This window comes from Hirundo rustica, chromosome 15 (assembly GCF_015227805.2).
Source record: "Hirundo rustica isolate bHirRus1 chromosome 15, bHirRus1.pri.v3, whole genome shotgun sequence".
Classification (NCBI taxonomy): Eukaryota; Metazoa; Chordata; class Aves; order Passeriformes; family Hirundinidae; genus Hirundo; species Hirundo rustica.
The window spans coordinates 15791634-15810285 of NC_053464.1; the positions used below are offsets into that span (position 1 = coordinate 15791634).

Consider the following 18652-nt stretch of genomic DNA (forward strand, 5'->3'; position numbering starts at 1 on the left):
CGTGTGAGCAGGCAGGTTCGGCTTCAAACGCGAGCTGAGCCCGTCTAAGTGGAGGCACTTTTGAAGCAGTGGGTCTGTGGCGATGTGTCACTTGATTGAAATCTTATTCAACCTTCTGACAGAAGTGGCAGAGTCCCGCAGGGTCCCCGGGGGTGACCTGGGGCCGGGGGGCTCTGTCCACCCTGCTCTCGGCACAAGGGGAACCTCTGCTGTGCTGTGTGTGAGGCTGGACGGCCTCGCCCTGGCTCTGCTGCCCAAAGTCAGAGCGTGGCTGCTCAGGGGGCACATCCTAATCCCTCCTGGAGTAATGCACTGGGGAACCTGGCACGGGAGCTCTGCTGGGGTGGAATCCTCTCTGGAGCTCCACAAAGAGCCTCAGCAAGAGCTGCCTGTCCCGGAGCACAGGGCTGCAGCACCTCCTTCACGGAGTCACACAATGCTTCGGGTTGGAAGGGACCTTAAAGCTCCTATCACTCCACGGGCAGGGACAGCTTCCACCGCCCCAGGCTGCTCCAAACCCTGTCCAGCCTGGCCTTGGGCACTGCCAGGGATCCAGGGGCAGCCACAGCAGCTCTGGGCACCCTGTGCCAGGGCCTGCCCACCCTCACAGGGAGAATTTCAACTCCCTCACCCTATTTGCTGCTATTGCAAAGAGGGTTGTTCGAGAAGGCTGATTCAGATGCTAATTAGGCCTCTCAATTGCCTAGTTGCTGATTGCCTGTGTTAAAAACAGTCAAAGGAGAGTTGCACACCCATCTTAGGGCAATATTTAAAAACGAAGCAGTGAAAAGGCTGGCAGCGCTGAACACGGAGTAGAGTGGAGTGGAATAGTTCAGTGGGATGAGACCTACAAGGATCATCTGGAACTCCCGGAACAATTTGTTTCCATTGTGGCTGACCAAGAGCTACACCAGGGCCTTAAGGGCACAGCCCGAATCCCTTTCCAGCCCTGAGAGGGGCGCGGGGCGCTGAGCCAGCCCCGGGCAGGGTCTGAGCACCCCGGGGGCACAGCCGGGGCCGTTTGTTTGTGTTCACGGAGGCAGAGCGGGCAGTGATTGAAGGTGTTTACTGCCACGTGTAATATCTTCCCTTTGTGCCGATGTCTTTCCCCTGGAAGAGAAAATCGATACCCAGGCTAAATCTGGAGGCTTCAATATTTCTCAGAGAAGTGCAAATCAATGTGGATTTCTTAACAAGTTTAATTTCAATACCTGAAAGTGCACATTCTGCCCATTTCCTGACCTTTCCAACCCCCGGGGGAGGAGGATTAAAAAGATTTGTTCAAATTCAACGAATTGAATCAGCAAATGCCCCATTACCTTGTTTTCTTTCCGCCAGACCTTGACGAGCAGTACGATAGCCCATCATCCGCTCAGCCGCGGCGGGCACGGCAGCGCCTGCGGTCACCCCGGCCGGGCTGGGGGCGCAGGGCACCGCTCTCATGTGCGATGTGCCCGCTGCCTTCTCCCGGGCCAGCCGGCGCACACGCCAGCCGCGAGCCCGATCCTGGCCGCGCTCCCGAGCCGGCTGATGGATGCTGCTGCAGAGCTCTGTATTTATCCGGCAGCGGCTTTGTGCAGCGTTAGATCATCGCCTAAACACCGCGAAGCGAGCGCGGCCGGGCGGGCTCCCGCTGCCCGGGGCGCGGGACTTGGAGCGATCCCGGCTTTGCCCTTGGAGCGATCCCACGGACCGGAGGGCGAGGAGAGCATCCCGGAGCACGCCCGGGAGAGCCGCTGCGGCGCTGCCGGGTCCAGCTGTCACCCGGGGACACGCACAGCTCCCCGCAGGCGGGACAGGGCACGGTGGGGACCCAGGGCCGCGGCAGCCCTGCACGCACAGAGGGGACCCGGGGATGGCTCCGAGCCGCGGCCGCGGCGCTGCTGTGCCGGTGCCGGGGGCTGACGTTCCCGTGTGCCTCCCGAGGGAGGGATTTAATTGCCGTGTTGGTGCTGGGATGACAAACCCGGCGGAGAAGCGCTGTCAGCCTGCGGGAGCTGCGGCTGGCACGGAGCCCGCGGAGGGGAGATGGCAGCTGGGTCCTGGCTGCGGCACAGAGCTCGGCGTGTCGCCCTTTTCCCCCTAATTCCACATCTACATCGGGACAAATGCACGGCCCTCCCCGCTGTTTGCTGCAGGGGAAGCTCCCTAGTCCCTATTCCTGCAGGCTGCTCCTTCCTCAAAATCATCCTTTGTCCTTTCTGGGTTTGATTTTTACTGTTTGCCATAGCTCATGGGAGTCTGGGTAAGGCCAAAGCGTTTATATCGTGTGTTGATTATTTACTTGATGGACAGTAATGGTTTCTGTGGTGCCATTACTACCTGTCATCTAAATCCAAACGCTGAGGTGCTGTAAAGGGCAGCCTTTCACTGGGGGCTGGAATAGCTTCTCCAGCATCATTATCCTGCGCATCCGTAAATCTCCAGCTGACTACAGCCACTAAACACAGCTCTCAAAAGTTCCCCAAACATTTTTCATCAAATACAATTTTCACCTGCTCTTTACTAATAAACTCCTGTCCCTCTGCCATTATCCTCCCTCCAGTCACTAGAGGAGAAAATCCTCCTTCATCAGCTGAGCTGGGGTCGGAGGAGCTCAGCAGGAGCTGGGGGTGTCTGGGGACAGGAGCTCTGGGGAACTGGGGAACCCCAACAGGTGCCCTGGGAACACCACGGGGAACAGTGATGCAGGTAAATGTAATTAGGAATTAATTACCACAGCTTCTCATTGCCTGCTCCCGGTGTTCTTGTACCCAAAGGGAACGCGCAGGAGAGATGGAGGAAGACTATTTACCAGAGCGTGCAGTGACAGGACAAGGAGGAATAGCTTCAAACACTCAGAGAGTAGGCTGAGATTAGGTGTTAGGAAAAAGCTCTTCCTTGGGGCGGCGAGGCCCTGGCACAGGTTGTGCCCAGAAGCTGTGGCTGCTGCATCCCTGGCAGTGTCCAAGGCCAGGCTCGGAGCAGCCTGGGAGAGTGGAAGGTGTCCCTGCCTGTGGCAGGGAGCTGGATGAGGTGCTGCTCTCACTTTGCTGAACTAAAGTTTCAGCTTCTTTAATAACCTGCAGGTCTGCTGGAAAATTGTGACGAGTGGCATCAAGAAGTAACTCGGTAAGTTTATTTTGATGAAATACAATAATTATCATGCTTAGCAGCTGTTGCTATTTAAAATACGAAAAAACAGGGCTTGCATTGAAAATGTTTTGTAAACCATGTGCACCAACAATCTGTTCCAATGAAACCAGCCATTATGGAAACGGTATAATAGCAGGAGCTCATTATGGAAAGTTAAATTGCAAATCATATTTTGTTTCAAATGAGCTGGATGAATGCATAATTTGCCTCAAAGAAATAGTTTTGTAGTTCTGATCCTCCTGCCAAGAGCTGAAGCTCTTGGGCTGCAGCTGCCGGGGCGGCCTGATTGTCCATTTCAAACTGCAGGAAGTTTGGGTTTCAAAGGAAGATTTCGAGAGAGAAAAGCGGGGGGGAAAGTGAAGGAATAAAAGGCAGAGCAGTGGGAGCTCTCAGCTGGTTTCCTATGTGAGATTCTGGCGGTGCAGGGTGGGTTTAAAGCACACCGAGGGCCTGTGTGGGGCTGATCCCATGTCCCTGAGCTGGAGCCAGAGCCGAGGTGACAGCCGAGGTGACAGCCGAGGTGACAGCCCTGCCTGGGAAGGGTGGCACGTGCGGTGCCGCTCGTGCTGGGGGCTGGCAGCTGAACACACGTGCCACGGCGCGGTCCTGGGGCCGGCCTGAGCTCTCCCACGGCGCAGCACCGCCCGGATGGATGCTCCCTGAGCTCTGCCAGCTCAGCTTGTCACCGGAGAGGCCACGCAGCCAGCGCACGGGTGACAAACCCCCAGCCCGCGGGACCCGCCGCCGTGGCCGCAGCAGGTGGCTCAGTGCTGCGGGGCTCTAACACGCCGTGCCCCGTGCCCAGAGACCTGACCCACACGTGGTGACACGTGAGACGCCACGCGAACAGCTAACGGCGCTCCCTTGGCACAGGGTGGCACGGGGGACGCGCAGCCCCCGCTCGTGGCTGTGCCCCCGTGATGTGGCTGACGGGCAGTGACGGGCTGGTGGCCACGGCCAGACCCTCTGCCATGGGGGCCAAGCCCAGAAACTGCCCCGAGCCCTCCTGCAGATGCCACGAGTGCCTCTGTCCCCTTTGGCAGGGCACGTCACAGCTGCCGTGCGCCAAGCACGAGCTCCTTGTGCCAGGGCCACCCCCAGCTGCGGTGGCTTTGCAGGAACGAGGGGCTGCCCCTCTCCTGCATCCCAGGCTGTCCCCGTGGCTCACTCCAGGCACTCCCGGGGTGCTCCAGTGTCCCCCAGCCCAGCCCAGCGGCAGTCTCATTAAATATTAAATCCAGCAGCTGCTGGCAGTGTTGGGGGGTGGGTAAAGACAGCAGAAGCAATTTGCAATTAAAATGTGTTTATCTTAGGAAAGAAGTCCCGGAAACTTGTAATTAAAATGTTTATACCAAGGGCAGGATTTCATAGCCTGAACCTTCAGAAATCTTAGTGGAGCAGCAGAGGCACAGGTGAGGCTGGCACAGGACAGATGGGAGCCGTAGCTCCAGGCAGTGCTGGGCACCCAGGGTGGTGGAGAACCACATCCAGCACTCCTGGAGCAGCCCCACGAGCTTTGTAGAAAAGCCCTCTTTGCTGGTTCTGCAGCAGCAAAGTCTGGGTTGAGAGTCTAAATTTATATCCTCTTCATATTTATTTCACAGTGATAACAAGAAAAATAAATAGAAGGGCGTTGAGCTGGCTCTGGAGTGGAGAAGCCATAAATCACTCTTCATGTCCCAGAGGCTCTCACCTCGGGGCTCAAGTGCCTTTTAACCTCCCAGATGATGGAGACCCTGCAGCCGGTGTTGTTGGGCTCCAAAAGAAGCCTTTGGAGCAGTTTTTCTCAGCTGAGCTAGCGCGAGTGCACAGCTGCCCCTCTCCCAGGCAGCCCCTCCAGCAGTCTCAGCTGCAGCCTCTCCTGGCACTTCTCCCGTTCCTCACTGCTGATCCAGGTGGCAGGGAACTCTCTGGAGTGCTGGAGCTGCCCCTGCGCTGGGTTAACTGAGACTGCCAGGATGCCAGGGCATAACACCCAGAACAGAGAAAATTATATTAAACAACTGTGAAAGAAATCATTTATTTCCATACTGTCTGTGCTTTGGACTGAAGGAAAAAGCCCACAACTCCAGCAATTTGACTTTTCCTGCCAAGCCTTGAAGCGGCAGGCAGCTCATTAGCTTGGATCATCGCTGCTCAGAATGTAATCACCTCTAAAATGAATAAAAATGTAAACCCCACTGATCAGAGGTTGCTGAGGGCTCCACACGTTCAGCATCCCCCCTCCAGCACCCCGGGGGTGTTCAGTGATCCCGGTGTGCCCAGCCTGGGGACAGCCTGGCGCGTTATGGGGTAAGTGATTCCTGCCTGGGTGTTGGGAGCATCACCAGCAGACCTGTCCTGGTGTCCTGCTGTCCTGATGTCCTGGTGTCCTGCTGTCCTGCTGTCCTGCTGTCCTGCTGTCCTGGTGTCCTGGTGTCCTGGTGTCCTAGTGTCCTGGTGTCCTGCTGTCCTGGTGTCCTGGTGTCCTGCTGTCCTGCTGTCCTGGTGTCCTGGTGTCCTGGTGTCCTGGTGTCCTGGTGTCCTGGTGTCCTGCTGTCCTGGCCTTTCCACCTGCCTTCTCCTGCCCTCTCCAGAGAAGCAGCTCAGAAGCTGGGGATCTTCCTTGTAGCACAGCAAGGAGCACACGATGGGATTGGGAGCTGAAGGAGCAGACACTGCCATGTTTTTGCAGGGTCTTCAGAGAAAGAATCAGAGAATCCCAAACGAGTTTGGGTTGGAGGGGACCTTAAACCCCATCTCATTCCACCCCCTGCCCTGGGCAGGGACACCTTCCACCGCCCCAGGCTGCTCCAAGCCCTGTCCAACCTGGCCTTGGGCACTGCCAGGGATCCAGGGGCAGCCACAGCTGCTCTGGGCACCCTGTGGCCAGTGAACTGTTGGTCAAGAGCTTGGCTGAGTCGAGAGCACCCCTCAAAGGCGTGGGGTGAGCCGGGTGCTGGACCCTCCTGGCCTCAACAGGTGTGACCCCATGATGGGGCTCACGTGGAGCCCTCAGGCCGGGCTGAGGGTGCCAGGGGAGGTTGTGGTCACTGCACGGGAAGCTGTGGGTGGAGAGGAGAGCTCAGCACAGCACCCACAAAGCTGCAAGTCTGCAGTGCTCTGCACCCACTCCCAGCTCGTCAGTGGAGCCCATTCAACGCGGCGCTTGAAGCAGGAGGGTGAAATGTGCCCGCAGGGCTGGCCAGAGCTGCTGGACACGGGCACTGGGACACGCCTCGGAGGGGGCTCTGCCAAGGCTTTGTTGAATATTCATCCGTAGGAAATGGTTATTCATGAGCACAATGAAGATTATCGCTCTGAATTCCGAACTGCTCAGCCCAGCTCCCGTTTGATGTGGTGAGGCTCTCGCAGTGCATTTGCATTAGAGAAAGCATTACTACTTCTGATGAGGAGAAGGATTACAGGAGAAATCTGCATAAATTTATTGGTAAATGTCATCTAGCATGTGTCCAAGTGTAATTCATCACAGGGCTGTAGTGCAGCCTGGTGACTCATACAGGGCTGGGGTTTTTCAACAGGCAGATAAATAACCCTCGGGACAAAATGACCTCACTGATGTTAAATCATTGGAGTTGCAGGTGAGCAGAGCCCGCTTGGGACAGGCCCCTGGGGAATTCCAGTCCCGGGAGGAGGAGTGATGGGAGATGCCAGTCCTGGGGAACGCTCGCTGCTCTGCCTCCGCCTGCTGAGCCCCACGCAGCTCTGCTCGTGTGCCACCGGCCTGCCCAGCACCACAGCCCTCCCCATCCGCCTCCAGCCTCCCTGCTCCCTCCCGGCACAGGAACGTGCTGAGGGCTCATCCCAGCTGCCACTCCAGCTGCCAGGGACAGCCCTGCACTCCTGGCTTCCCTCCCGGGAGCCCCCACAAGCCCAGGCACTCCCAGGGGCACTGAGGGACCTGCAGCAACCCCCCCGGGAAGAGCTTCCTTGCAGATCACCAGCTCGGTGCCCGCTGCAGGCTCTCTGGGGGTTCATTCCACAGCTGCAGGGGTGCTTGTGTCCTGGATTAACCCTCCCGAGGGAAGGGCTTATCCACAGCAGCGCGTCCAGCTGCCTCGGCTTTGATCTCCTGGGATTCCCCCTGTGCTGTGAGGATGTTGGACGTGTTGGCTCTGACAGCGCGAGGATTTCCCGACAGCCAGCACCTGCCACAGCGTCTGTGACAAGCTCCTGACAAACCAGAGCGTCAGTCCAGGGCACAGCTGGGGCTGGATGTCCTGGTCCATCCCCGCAGACACCAGGGCCCCTCCCTACAGCCCCAGCGTGGTTTTAGCTGGGATTCCAGCCTGCTGGAGGTGAAGGCCACTACAGCAGCTCCAAGGAAGGTGATGAACACGATGGCATTGGGTCTCCTGGCCCATGCCCTCCTTGCCACCTCCCTCTCTCCAGAGGGGGAACATCCCAGGGCTATTGGGAGAGCAGCTCTAGGCAGGGATTAGGGAGCTGTCTCTCGAGAACCATCCAGTCACTGGCTTTTTGAATTGAATTTTCCAGAAATACAGCAGTACACCCAAACTCCCTGAGCTGGGGAGGAGGGAGCGGGCACACCTGCATCACACCCACCCCGTGGCTCAGGTGCCCTTCCTGAGGAGGCCAAGCTGAGCACTGGCAGTTCCAGCCTGCTCTGAGCTCCAGCCCTGGCACGGCTGGAGCCTGAGCCCAAACCTCAGTGCCCCCAGCCCAGGGACATCTCCCTGCTGTGGGATATCCACGTCTGCAGCCATTTCTGCTTTCACACATCTCTCCAAGCCAGCAAACCCTTGCTCCATCCTGACTGCCTGGTATGCCTTATCATTGTGTTAGCAATTAATATTAGCATGGTAGAAATTGCTAATTTGCGATATACAATAATTAGAATTCAATTTAATTGCTCTCAAACTCTGCATACAAATGTGGCTTCCACTGCCCGGGTTAGGGAGAAGGACAGAGAACATCACCCCTGGATACAGCAGGGTATCCCACCCTGGGGGCGGGTGGGAGAGCTGGGGGAAGCAGAGCAGCGTTGCTGGGCGCTGAGCTCACCGCCAGCTCGTTCTGTGGGGGTGTGGGCGGGCTGGACCAGGGCAGGCGGCACCCAACACCCCCCTGTGCCTCATTGCAGGAGGGGATGGAGCCTCTCCTCCTGCTTCCAGGGCTTAGGGGAGGCTGGGAAAAGGGATGGTGCTTCTGGAAACAGCAGAGGATTCATGGATCACTGCAGGTATCAAAAGCAAATACAAAAGAGGGAATCAAAGAGGGTTTCCCAGGGGTTGATGCCCCCCAGGCCCATCTCTGCAGGCTGAGATGGCAGTGGGTGCAGCAGAGGGTGAGGGCACGGCCAGGAAAGGGCATGGGCAAAGGGGAGCGTGTCCCAGAGATGGGGGGCACTGCACAGTTAGGGGCAGGGATAGGGCTGGGTGGGTTGGTACCAGCACACACAAACCCAGTGTGCTGATGTGGCTCCTGCTGTCCTGGGTACCCACAGGGAGCCACCAAAGCCATTCTCAGAGAGGAAGTTCTCTCTGCACAGCACCAGTCAGAGCAGTAACACCCTGGGGGCAGTGCTGGTATCTCTGCTCCCGGCAAGGCTGAGAAGATGCAGAGTCCTGGCAGGAGCTGTGAGAGCTGCGAGGAAATCTGCCATGGGGTGAAAGATTAAAGAGGTGAGTCAAGAGGGTTAAAGGTCACTCAGCTGCGGTCCCCAGTTGCCATGTGGGAAGTTTCTGGGGATGGATGGCACAAGCAGTTGTGTAACTGAGAGAGATTTAAGCTGGGATAAAACACAGTTTAACAAAGGGAGAAATTAAACTAGGAACAATTTATTGACAGACACATAGAAGGTTTCAGAATGAAGGACACAAACGGTGCTGGATTTCAGCTCACCCTTGCTGAGGGGGGTGTACCAGGCACAGGAGGGTCCTGCTGGTCCTGGCCCTGGGGCTGGGAATGCAGAGCTGTGCTGGGGAAGGGAGGAGATCCCCAGGGCCTTGGAGGAGAGCAGGAATGGGCAGTGTTTACCCACAGGGTAAATGGTTCTGGAAAGGCAGGAGCCCCCAAGGCTGCTGAGCAGCAGTGCCCGAGAGCCCTGGCTGTGGTGAGGCTGGCTCTCAAGGTGACACGGAGCTGGCATGACAAGCCACCCCACAAGCGTGTCCTGGGGCGCTCCCAGCACGCCCTCAGCTCACACGGATTTATTCCCGTTCTGAAGAGCGGCGCAGAGGCAGCAGTACCTGCGTGGAGAGGGCTGGATGAGGCCCTTATCTCCAAGGGATTAACGGCGGCTGTGACTCACAACGAAGATGACTCAAAGACAGACGGGATCCAGGGATAAAGTCAGCCATGGTCCCATCACCAGCCAATTCCACCAAGTCAGCGCCGTCTCCTGAGCGATTAGTGCAGCCGCGCAGGGAGCTGCAGAGGAGCGGGGCTGGGGTTTGGCTCTGCCTCTCCTGATCCTCGGCATCTGCAGCCCGTGATAGCTGCTGTGTGCAGCCAGCCGGGCACGGCCAGCGCGGGAAGGGAGGGCTCCAGGGGACAGCCAGAAGGGGCCTTTGATCCCTCTAATCAATTCTGGTTTAAAATGTATTGAGGAGTTAAGAACGAGGAGGGAGCCTGGGGCTGCTTTGATGTGTGTGAGTGGATGGATGCAGACAAGAGGCTGCGCAGAGGGCAGAGATTCGGGGAGCAAGGAAGGCTGGAGGCAAGGAGCTGTGGCAGAAGGGGCCGAGGAGCGCTGATGGGGATGGGCACACTGGTGCTCCCACCGGAGCTGGTGGCTCTGGGACCAGCGCAGGAGCTGCCAAGTGCCCGGGCACTGGTGCCCAGGGGTGTCTGCTCTCTGCAGAGGGCCCGGACACCACAGCACAGCCACGGCTGCTCCGTGCCTGTGGGAGTCTCTGGGGCCCCTTGAGCCGGGACACTGGGGCCAGCTGTGTGTGTGGGGCTGTGCTGGGCAGGAACCAGCTGATTTCCCTGCCGGACATGACTGAGTGTTACCAGGGGGATATTTCCTGCCCTTCTGCACAGAAACAACCACCCAAACTGGCCCCAGAGCTTTTTTTAGCTGTAAGGTTGTTCAGCCTGGAGAACTGAAGGCACTGGGGAGACCTCAGAGCCCTTTTCTGTGTTTAAAGGGACTCCAAGAGAGCTGGAAAGGGACAAGGGGGGAATAGATCCAAACTGTTAGATTAGGTATTAAGAAAAAAATCCTTCCCTGTGAGGGTGTTGAGGCCCTGGCACAGGGTGCCCAGAGCAGCTGTGGCTGCCCCTGGATCCCTGGCAGTGCCCAAGGCCAGGCTGGACAGGGCTTGGAGCAGCCTGGAACAGTGGAAGCTGTCCCTGCCCGGGGCAGGAGCCGCCTCCGCCCGTCCCTATCCCGGTGCTCAAATGACCTCTAGTGGCAGGCGGGGACGGGGGCGGCGGGTTCGCCTTCCCCGGGGAAAAAAATAAAATAAAATAAACTAGACTAAAATAAAAGGCAAATTGCATGGGCTTCTTCTCTCCCGAGATAGCAACGGTCAGTTAATTTTCTCCTTTCTTTCGCCGAGCAGTTTCATTAGTGGCTCGAAATTCCTCAGGTAAGGATATCACCCTGGTGCTGTCACAGCGAGGGGGAGCAGGCTGGGAGGTGATGCCCGGCAGCGTCGGTGACGGCGAGATAACGAGACGGATCTTCCCAGAGCCTCTGGATTCCCGGGCGGAAGGCGAGATGTGCCCACCGGCAGCGTAATCCCCCTCTGTGCCCACAACTGGGGCACAAGGAGCGGCAGGAGAGGGGATGCTGTGGGCTCTGCTGCCAGCCAGACCAGAGCTGAGCTCATCTCCTGGCATCCTTCGGGGTTAGGACCAAGGGAAAGCCCTCTGCAGAGGAGATCTTGCTTCAGTTTGGGCTCACGACACGGGGTGGGCGCTGGGCTCGAGAGGATGGGGTCACTGCGGGCTGCTGGAGCCGGGATCCTCAGGTGGGAGCAGCCCTGCGCCAGGACGGCTCCTTGGGGGACACTGCTGGAGTCCTCTGGATGACTTTTAGGGCTTCTCAAGTAAATTAGCTCTGATTATTATGGAAGAAGTTCCTTTTACTCTGATAATAACCCTTGTGCTGCTCACACAGGGAGGAGCTTGTCCTGCTGTACCTCTCCTGATTCATTTGTGATGAGAAATGAGATCTCATCTTCTTTTTGACTCATTAATAAGGAAAATCTTCTCCTTAGCACAGAGGGTGTTAAAGTCAGGCTGCTGTGGGGCTGTCCAGGGTTGGGACCCTCTGAAAATGGGCTCAGCACCTTCCACCAGCCCACACGGGTGAGCAGGGTCAGCGGTGTGCTGGAGGGCGTAAGCAAAGCCCAGGAGGGAGCAGCTCCCTGGACTCTGGGTAATTACAGGCTGGGTTCGCTTCTTTGCTTCCTTGTTTTGTTCCTTAGCTATGACCTAAAAGCAGGTTTCTGGGTTTGTTTCAGTATTCCAGCACAGCTCGTTCAGTTTCCCTCAACTCTGAACCCCTTGAGCCTCAGGGAGCTGGCAAACCTTCACGGATTGCAAACTGGTAGGAACTCTGGAAAGCCACCAGGCCCTCTTAACTAAAACTCAGCTTTAGCCAGTGCCTGCCCACAGCAGCCGGGCAACCTCCGGGGTGGAGTGGCGACCTGGGGCTGAGCGAGCAGTGCGGATGTTCCAGCAGAACTGGCCCCGTGGGCTCAGCCTCAGCAGCTCAGCTGCGCTGGCACCTTGGATCACCCAAGCCCCGAGTGTTCAGAGCAAGGCGAGTTCCTGTCCCGCTGCAGAGCTCACAGCTGAAGTCACAAAATAAAAACAAGTAGAGTCATTGCTGCTGACAAAACAAACTGGAGAAGGAAATACAATTCCACACCCTGCCACCTTGTCAGCCCGCTCGTCCAGGAGACCTGCCCGTGCGGCTGGGAAGCTGCCAGACCTGATCTGTCCTGCTCGGCTTTGAAGTTTTGTTCGTTTCTTTTCGCACGGTTCACTTGTACAACAGGGACAATTCTGTGTCAGCCTTAGTTCAAGGCTTGAAAAGGAATGTCACAGCCTTAGATTGCCGAAGAGCAGGGTTAGATGGGATTTTGGGAAGGAATTGTTCCCTGGGAGGGTGAGGAGGCCCTTGCACAGGATGAAGAGAAGCTGTGGCTGTCCCTGGATCCCTGGCAGTGTCCAAGGCAGTTGGACACTGGGGCTTGGAGCAGCCTGGGGCAGTGGAAGGTGTCCCTGCTTTTAAAGAGTTTTAAGGTCCTTTTCCAACCAAATCATCCTATTATTCTACGATTCTACCATTCAAACACTTGTGTATTTGAGAATTAAAACAGCAAAGACCAAAGCTCAGCCAAAGGTGCTCTGAGCAGCAGAACGGTGCTCAGAAAAAAATGCTTATAAATCAGTAAAGTACTAAATTAGATGTAGTTCCCACACAGCTCCCAATAATCCATCATGGCAAAGCACTGAAACTCGGTGTTACAGCAAATAGTTTCTGTTTATTGATCTTTCTTTAACTAATGTGTGAGCATGACCAAAAAAAGTGCCGACACATTTTATGTAGTTTTGCAGAAGTCGGAGAACAGTTTAGTGCTGAATGTATTTGAAGTGAAAGAGTTCAAAGTTTCAGGACTAATTTAAAGCTACAAAAACAGCCCTGGTGCCTACAGGTGTGCAGAGACCACCAAGCTTCAACACTGCTCTACTGTTTAATGGCTTTCAGAGTAACCCAGCCCCTCCGAAAGCCACAGGGTATTTTCTTGCCTCATCAGGAAGTTCATGTTTTGTTTTTTAAAGTTCTGAATGTGGGTGGCTGAGGACACTTGATGTGACATGAGCGATTCTGTCGCATGCAGGAAACAGCCTGGAGCAGGCACATCAGGTCTTTCCTTTGGGGCAGACAGGTTTGGCCAGGGCATGGCAGCATTCCCTAAATCCTGACCTGGTGACACATCCTGGAGTCATGGAATGGTTTAGATGGGAAGGGACCTTAAAGGACATCCATCCCCTGCCATGGCAGGGACAGCTTCCACTGTCCCAGGCTGATCCTATCCCAGTCCAACCCGGCCTTGGGCACTGCCAGGGATCCAGGGGCAGCCACAGCTTCTCTGGGCACCCTGTGCCAGGGCCTGCCCACCCTCACAGGGAAGAATTTCCCCCCAGTATCCCAGCTAACCCTGCCCTCTGGCACTGGGAAGTCAGCACCCTCCTGCTTGAAGCTCCTGCTCTGATCTCACAGCTCAGCTGCTCCTGTCCAGCTCTGTCCAAACCCCCATCCAGCCGTGTCCCAAACCCCCATCCAGCCATGTCCCAAACCCCCATCCAGCCGTGTCCCAAACTCTCCATCCATCCGTGTCCCAAACCCCCATCCAGCCGTGTCCAAACCCTCCATCCAGCCGTGTCCCAAGCCCCCATCCAGCCGTGTCCAAACCCTCCATCCAGCCGTGTCCAAGCCCCCATCCAGCCGTGTCCAAGCCCCCATCCAGCCGTGTCCCAAACCCCCATCCATCCGTGTCCAAACCCCCATCCATCCGTGTCCAACCCCCCCGTCCACCTGTGTCCCAGCCCCCATCCAGCCGTGTCCCAAACCCCCATCCAGCCATGTCCCAAACCCCCATCCAGCCGTGTCCAAACCCCCATCCAGCCGTGTCCCAAACCCCCATCCAGCCACGTCCCATACCCCAATCCAGCCGTGTCCCAGCCCCCATCCAGCCGTGTCCCAAACCCCCATCCAGCCATGTCCCAAACCCCAATCCAGCTGTGTCCAAGCCCCCATCCAGCCGTGTCCCAAGCCCCCATCCAGCCGTGTCCCAAACCCCCATCCAGCCATGTCCCAAACCCCCATCCAGCCGTGTCCCAGCCCCCATCCAGCCGTGTCCCTGGCAGCAGCAGCGGCTCCCGCAGCCCAAGCTCGTGACCAGGGCGAATCCTTTGGGCTGCGATGTTGGGGGCAGCAGCCGGGCAGGCTCTGCTGGACACAGGAGCCCCATCGCCCACAGGGTTCACACATCACAAGCTTAGAGTAAAATATTACAGGAGAAGAGTTTATTCCAAGGTTTCACTATTTTTATATGAAAAATTAACTTGGCTTTGGACTGATTTCTTTGAGACAGCGGTGCAGCAGCTGGCGGGCAAAAGGTTTCCTGTGTAAAGGTTTGAGAACTAGAAAATAGGTATTTGTAAAGTGAAAGACTGTTGTTTGTAAGTTTCAGTAGGCGGGTTGAACACGACAGCAGTGCATAACTGGAAAGAGGCGGGGGTTTAAGCGTGACGTGATGGCGATGTGAAGTCCAGAGGACGGTGACAGTTTTGGGATGTAAGGTCAATATTCGCCTCAATCCCATCCTTGCGTTTCCTGCGGCTTCATGAGGGGTGCGCACCACGCGCTCCGCTAGGGGGCGCTCGAGACCAGGGGGTGGGGCCCGCCGCGCCCACGTGACGGTCTGTCACGCGCGGCGCCGAGTCACGTGCGGCGTGGTGGACGCGCTTCCTCTGCGCATGCGCGCGCGGCCCGTGCGGTGTCGGCCGGGAAACCCCTCGGCGCAGCGCTGAGGGCAGGGGCGGCCGCGGGAGCCGCCATCGGGGCCGCGCGGGGCCGAACCGGGCCGAGCGGCGCCGAGCCGAATCGAGCCGAACCGAGCGGGGCCAAGTCTGCACCGAGCGGGGCGGCGCCGGGCCGAGCGGGCCCGAGCCCGAACCCGAACCCAAACCGAGAGGGGCCGGGCAGAGCCGAGCGGGGCCGAGTCCTAGTCGAGCCCAGAGCGAGCGAGGCCGAACCCGAGCCGAGCGCGAACCGAGCGGGGCCCAGACCGGGTCGAGCGGGGCCGAGAGCAGGAGCCGGGCGGGCGCGCCGCGCTCGCCGAGGGCCGCGGTCGTTGCGGGGCGGGGGCCGCGGGCTCGCCACGATGGAGAGCTGAGGCCTCCCCAGCCCCGAGCCCTGAGGCCGCGGCCCGGCCATGGCGCAGCGCCGCGGGCTCTGAGCGCCGCTCGCCGCCTCAGCGCCGCCGCTCCGGCCCCCGCGGGCCCTGCCCGACCCCCGCGGCCCCGCCGCGCCTGAGCGGGCGCCGCCCGCGCCCCGCCATGTCGTGCGTGCATTACAAGTTCTCCTCCAAGCTCAACTATGACACGGTCACCTTCGACGGGCTGCACATCTCCCTGAGCGACCTCAAGCGCCAGATCATGGGCCGGGAGAAGCTGAAGGCGGCCGACTGCGACCTGCAGATCACCAACGCGCAGACCAAAGAAGGTGCGTGGGGTTCGGGGGCAGCGGTGCTGCGGTGATGGTGATGGAGCCGCGGCCGCTGCGGCCTCAGAGCTGTTCCTTTGTAGCTGCTGCTCTCACCGCACCGTCCGAGCAGCTCTGTGTGCGGAGCACGGCTTCGTGTGCGACGGTGCTACAAAAGTTTTGGTTTCCTGGAGTTGTAGGTAAAATTGGGGGGGGAGTATGTTTTACCATAACAAACCTGCCAGCTTTCTTCAAAATCTGACAAAGAAATGTGAAGGTGATAGGAATATAACTCATGGCTAATTTGAATGGGGAAGAAATAGTGTGTTTGATGACTGAGCTTTATTTCATTGAAAGCAAATTCTCATTGCAGTAATTGCTTAGAAGCAACAATTTGTATTGAGTTTATCCGTGAGTTAAAATTTCTGCAGACCTTTAAAGCTTCTTGCACTGCCAGTGTTCTGTGTAGCAAAATTACTCTTGGGAATTCCTGGTTAATGTAAAGTTTGCCAAACAAAAGACACTGTGATTTGGATACTACTGAGCATCATTTCATCATTCTTGTCTAATTTATTTTTTTTCCTCCTGGCACTTAGTGTTTGCTGTATCAGGGCAGTCTGGAAGTTTTGTGGCAGAACATTTACAGTGAATATATGTAAGAAATGTTCTTCAGGAAGTCACAAATTCGCTTAAATCTAATAAATAATGCTTGATTCTGCGGTGTGAATATGGGTTTGTGTTACTATGATGCTTCAGTTTGGTAGTCTGCCATCCTGATAAGTTTGAATGTGATTAAAGACTTCAGAGTGTGACTTTTCAGAAATAAAAATAATTGTATTTTCATTCCTGCAACGTTAAACCTTTTTATTTCTCTCCCCCGTGGTTCTGTGTCTCAACAGTTCTGTTCTTTAAAATGTGCACTGGTGGGGTTTTTTTCTTTTTCAGTGGTATGTGTTGAAGTTTAAACAGAATGCTGTGTAACTTCAGCCCTGACCTTCGGAGGGGTTGGAGTTTAAGCATCTGTTTATCTCCAGATATTTAAATTATTTCCAGGAGAGTGTGAAGAGACTTCCCAGCGCAGCATTAGGGGCGCAGGGGATGCTGTCGTGTTGCTCGATAAAAGTAGGTGGAGACACAGTTCAGCAGCCTTGGATTTTTTAACAGTATTGAATAAAGTTGTGGAAAGGCTTTGGCGCTTGGGTTTGCTTTGCTGTGAGGGCTGTGCTGAGGAGGTGCCCGCTGTGCCCGGGGTTCTGGGGCACTCTGGGCTCCCACAAGCCGGTGTCACCGGGGCTGTGGGAGCGGGGATGGAGCCCCGCGATGGGCGCCGCAACAGCTGCTTTGGAATACACCAAACACACGGAGTTTGTTGTAGCAAAGGGAAAAGAAAAAAAAAAAAAAAGCAGAAAGCGAAATTGTTAAGAGAAAAAATACACTCGTAAATGCCACCTCCTAAAGTATTACTGCAGCATCCGTGGGACTAGATTTAGCAGTGTGTTACTTTGTTTTCATATGTAACCAGAGTCCAGGGAAGGAAAAGTGCCTTCCTAGAAGCTGTTAAATGTGGTGCTGCCTCAAGGCCTATACGCAGGTTGTGTTGCACTTTAGCCTCTGCAAAATGAGTATTCAATTATAAATATTTAACTGTAAAATGCATAATTTTAAATTCTATATTAGTGACACAGATGCTTATTGAACCTTTCCTTAGGGTGTTTTCCATGTGAAAAGGCAAAAATCCCACTGTGATTTGCAGAGCATAGCTAGAGAATGTATTTTCAAAATTTGTGTCTGTCAAATCTTTGGTTTATATGCATAAATATGAATCTCAGTTTTTATTAATCAGGTGTAGATGCTTAAATTAACCTGCAGAAATTAAAATAACAACTAGACCGGCTTATTCTGCTTAAGTGGGATGCCAGGAATTCTTACATGTGGCCATAAGTATTGGGTTTTTATAACTTTGTCTATTCAGGACTCCCAAGTAAATGTTAAAATGATGTTTGTAAAGAACAAAGTGAGCCGTGAGAGGAGATGTGCTGCGTATTCTGACTGTTCCAAGATCCTGGAAGCTTTTCCAGTTCTGGAGCTTTAATAGAAGAACTGCTAATCTAGGCTAAAAGTACACAGGATTTTAAATATCAGTGGGGAAAAAGGATCTGATGTGTAATTAATTGTGTAAGATTCTGGGAACGCAGAGTGAGTGGGACCTGTTTTATGTAGGGGGGTTCCTCTTCCATGCTTGCTATCAGGGCATGTTCTCTAAAGCCTGCACTCAAGGGTGGTGCTTTTAAACTTGCCTCCACTTCATTGGATCTGGATTTTTTCACCATTCTTCTATAACAGCTGTTCCCAGAATATTGTGGAAAAGCTGCAAGCTCCACAACTGAAGTTTCTTGAATGCTCTTTCCTGCGCTGTGACATTCTGAAACAGAGAGCAGTTGGAAAATGTGCCACACTTACAGGGCAAAATACAAAGAAAATAACCCCAAAACTTTATTCTGACCTGGTGTGGGGTGGCTGAATGGTTTTAAGGCAGAATGGTGCTCAGGCCCCACACTGACACCACACCAGAGCCAAGAGGACCTTAAAGCAGGGGGCAGGCGGTGTAATGCGATTAATGAGTGGAAGCAGGGTGGATTTGATGGACTCATCCCTTCAGAGCGCTGCCGGGGCTCTTGTGGGGCACGGTGCTGTGTGGAAACCGTGCAGTGGAGATTCCCTGGGCTCTTTGGCCTCCTGGGCCAGCTTGTTCCTGGAGTGATGATCTGCCTGCTGTAGATGAGAGCGGGGATTCCTGTTCTGGGGGAAGCAGAAAGTCCGACAGGACTGGCCCAGTCTGTTACTCGGGAAGTTTTCAGGCTGCTTTTGTAGACAGCTGCAGCAATGGCTTGTCCCAAAATGAGCAAGTGGTGGTGATGAGAACAGGGTTAACTCCTGTCTAGGGAGAAGATGTGTTCCAGGGAATTCCCTGTGTTCTGGTGGGGACAGCCTGGCATGTTGGCAGGCATTGCAGCTCTTACCTGCACATTCTTCCCCCAGCAGCTGCCTAGCAAGGCTTTTCCCTGCCCTGGCACACCTAGGCTTGCATTCCAAGGACTCCTGGTGAGTTCTGTACTTCACCTGGGTGCAAAACGTCTCAGAGTGCTTAGAGCTGCTTGGGCAATGCTGTCAGATGAAACTGTGGATGAAAGCAGGCCAGAAAATAACGTGGGAACTTTTGTCAGTAACTTGTTTATAACATACATAAACACAAATTATTAAAACTAGCAGAAATTCGTAGATAAATTTAAAAGTGGGGAGTTTAAATTGCTCAATGTGAAGCAG

General features: G+C 55.5%; 1 protein-coding gene across 5 annotated transcripts in view; it reads left to right on the forward strand.

Moving 5' to 3' along the window:
- Positions 1-15147: 15147 nt before the first annotated feature.
- Positions 15148-18652, forward strand: part of RBBP6 (RB binding protein 6, ubiquitin ligase) — a 28152-nt gene continuing 24647 nt past the window's right edge. For all 5 annotated transcript variants that reach the window (XM_040078679.1, XM_040078681.1, XM_040078682.1 and 2 more), the window contains exon 1: positions 15148-15349. In XM_040078679.1, coding sequence (XP_039934613.1) covers positions 15184-15349 — 166 coding nt within the window. In that variant the 5' untranslated portion in view covers positions 15148-15183. The remainder of the gene's footprint in view (positions 15350-18652) is intronic.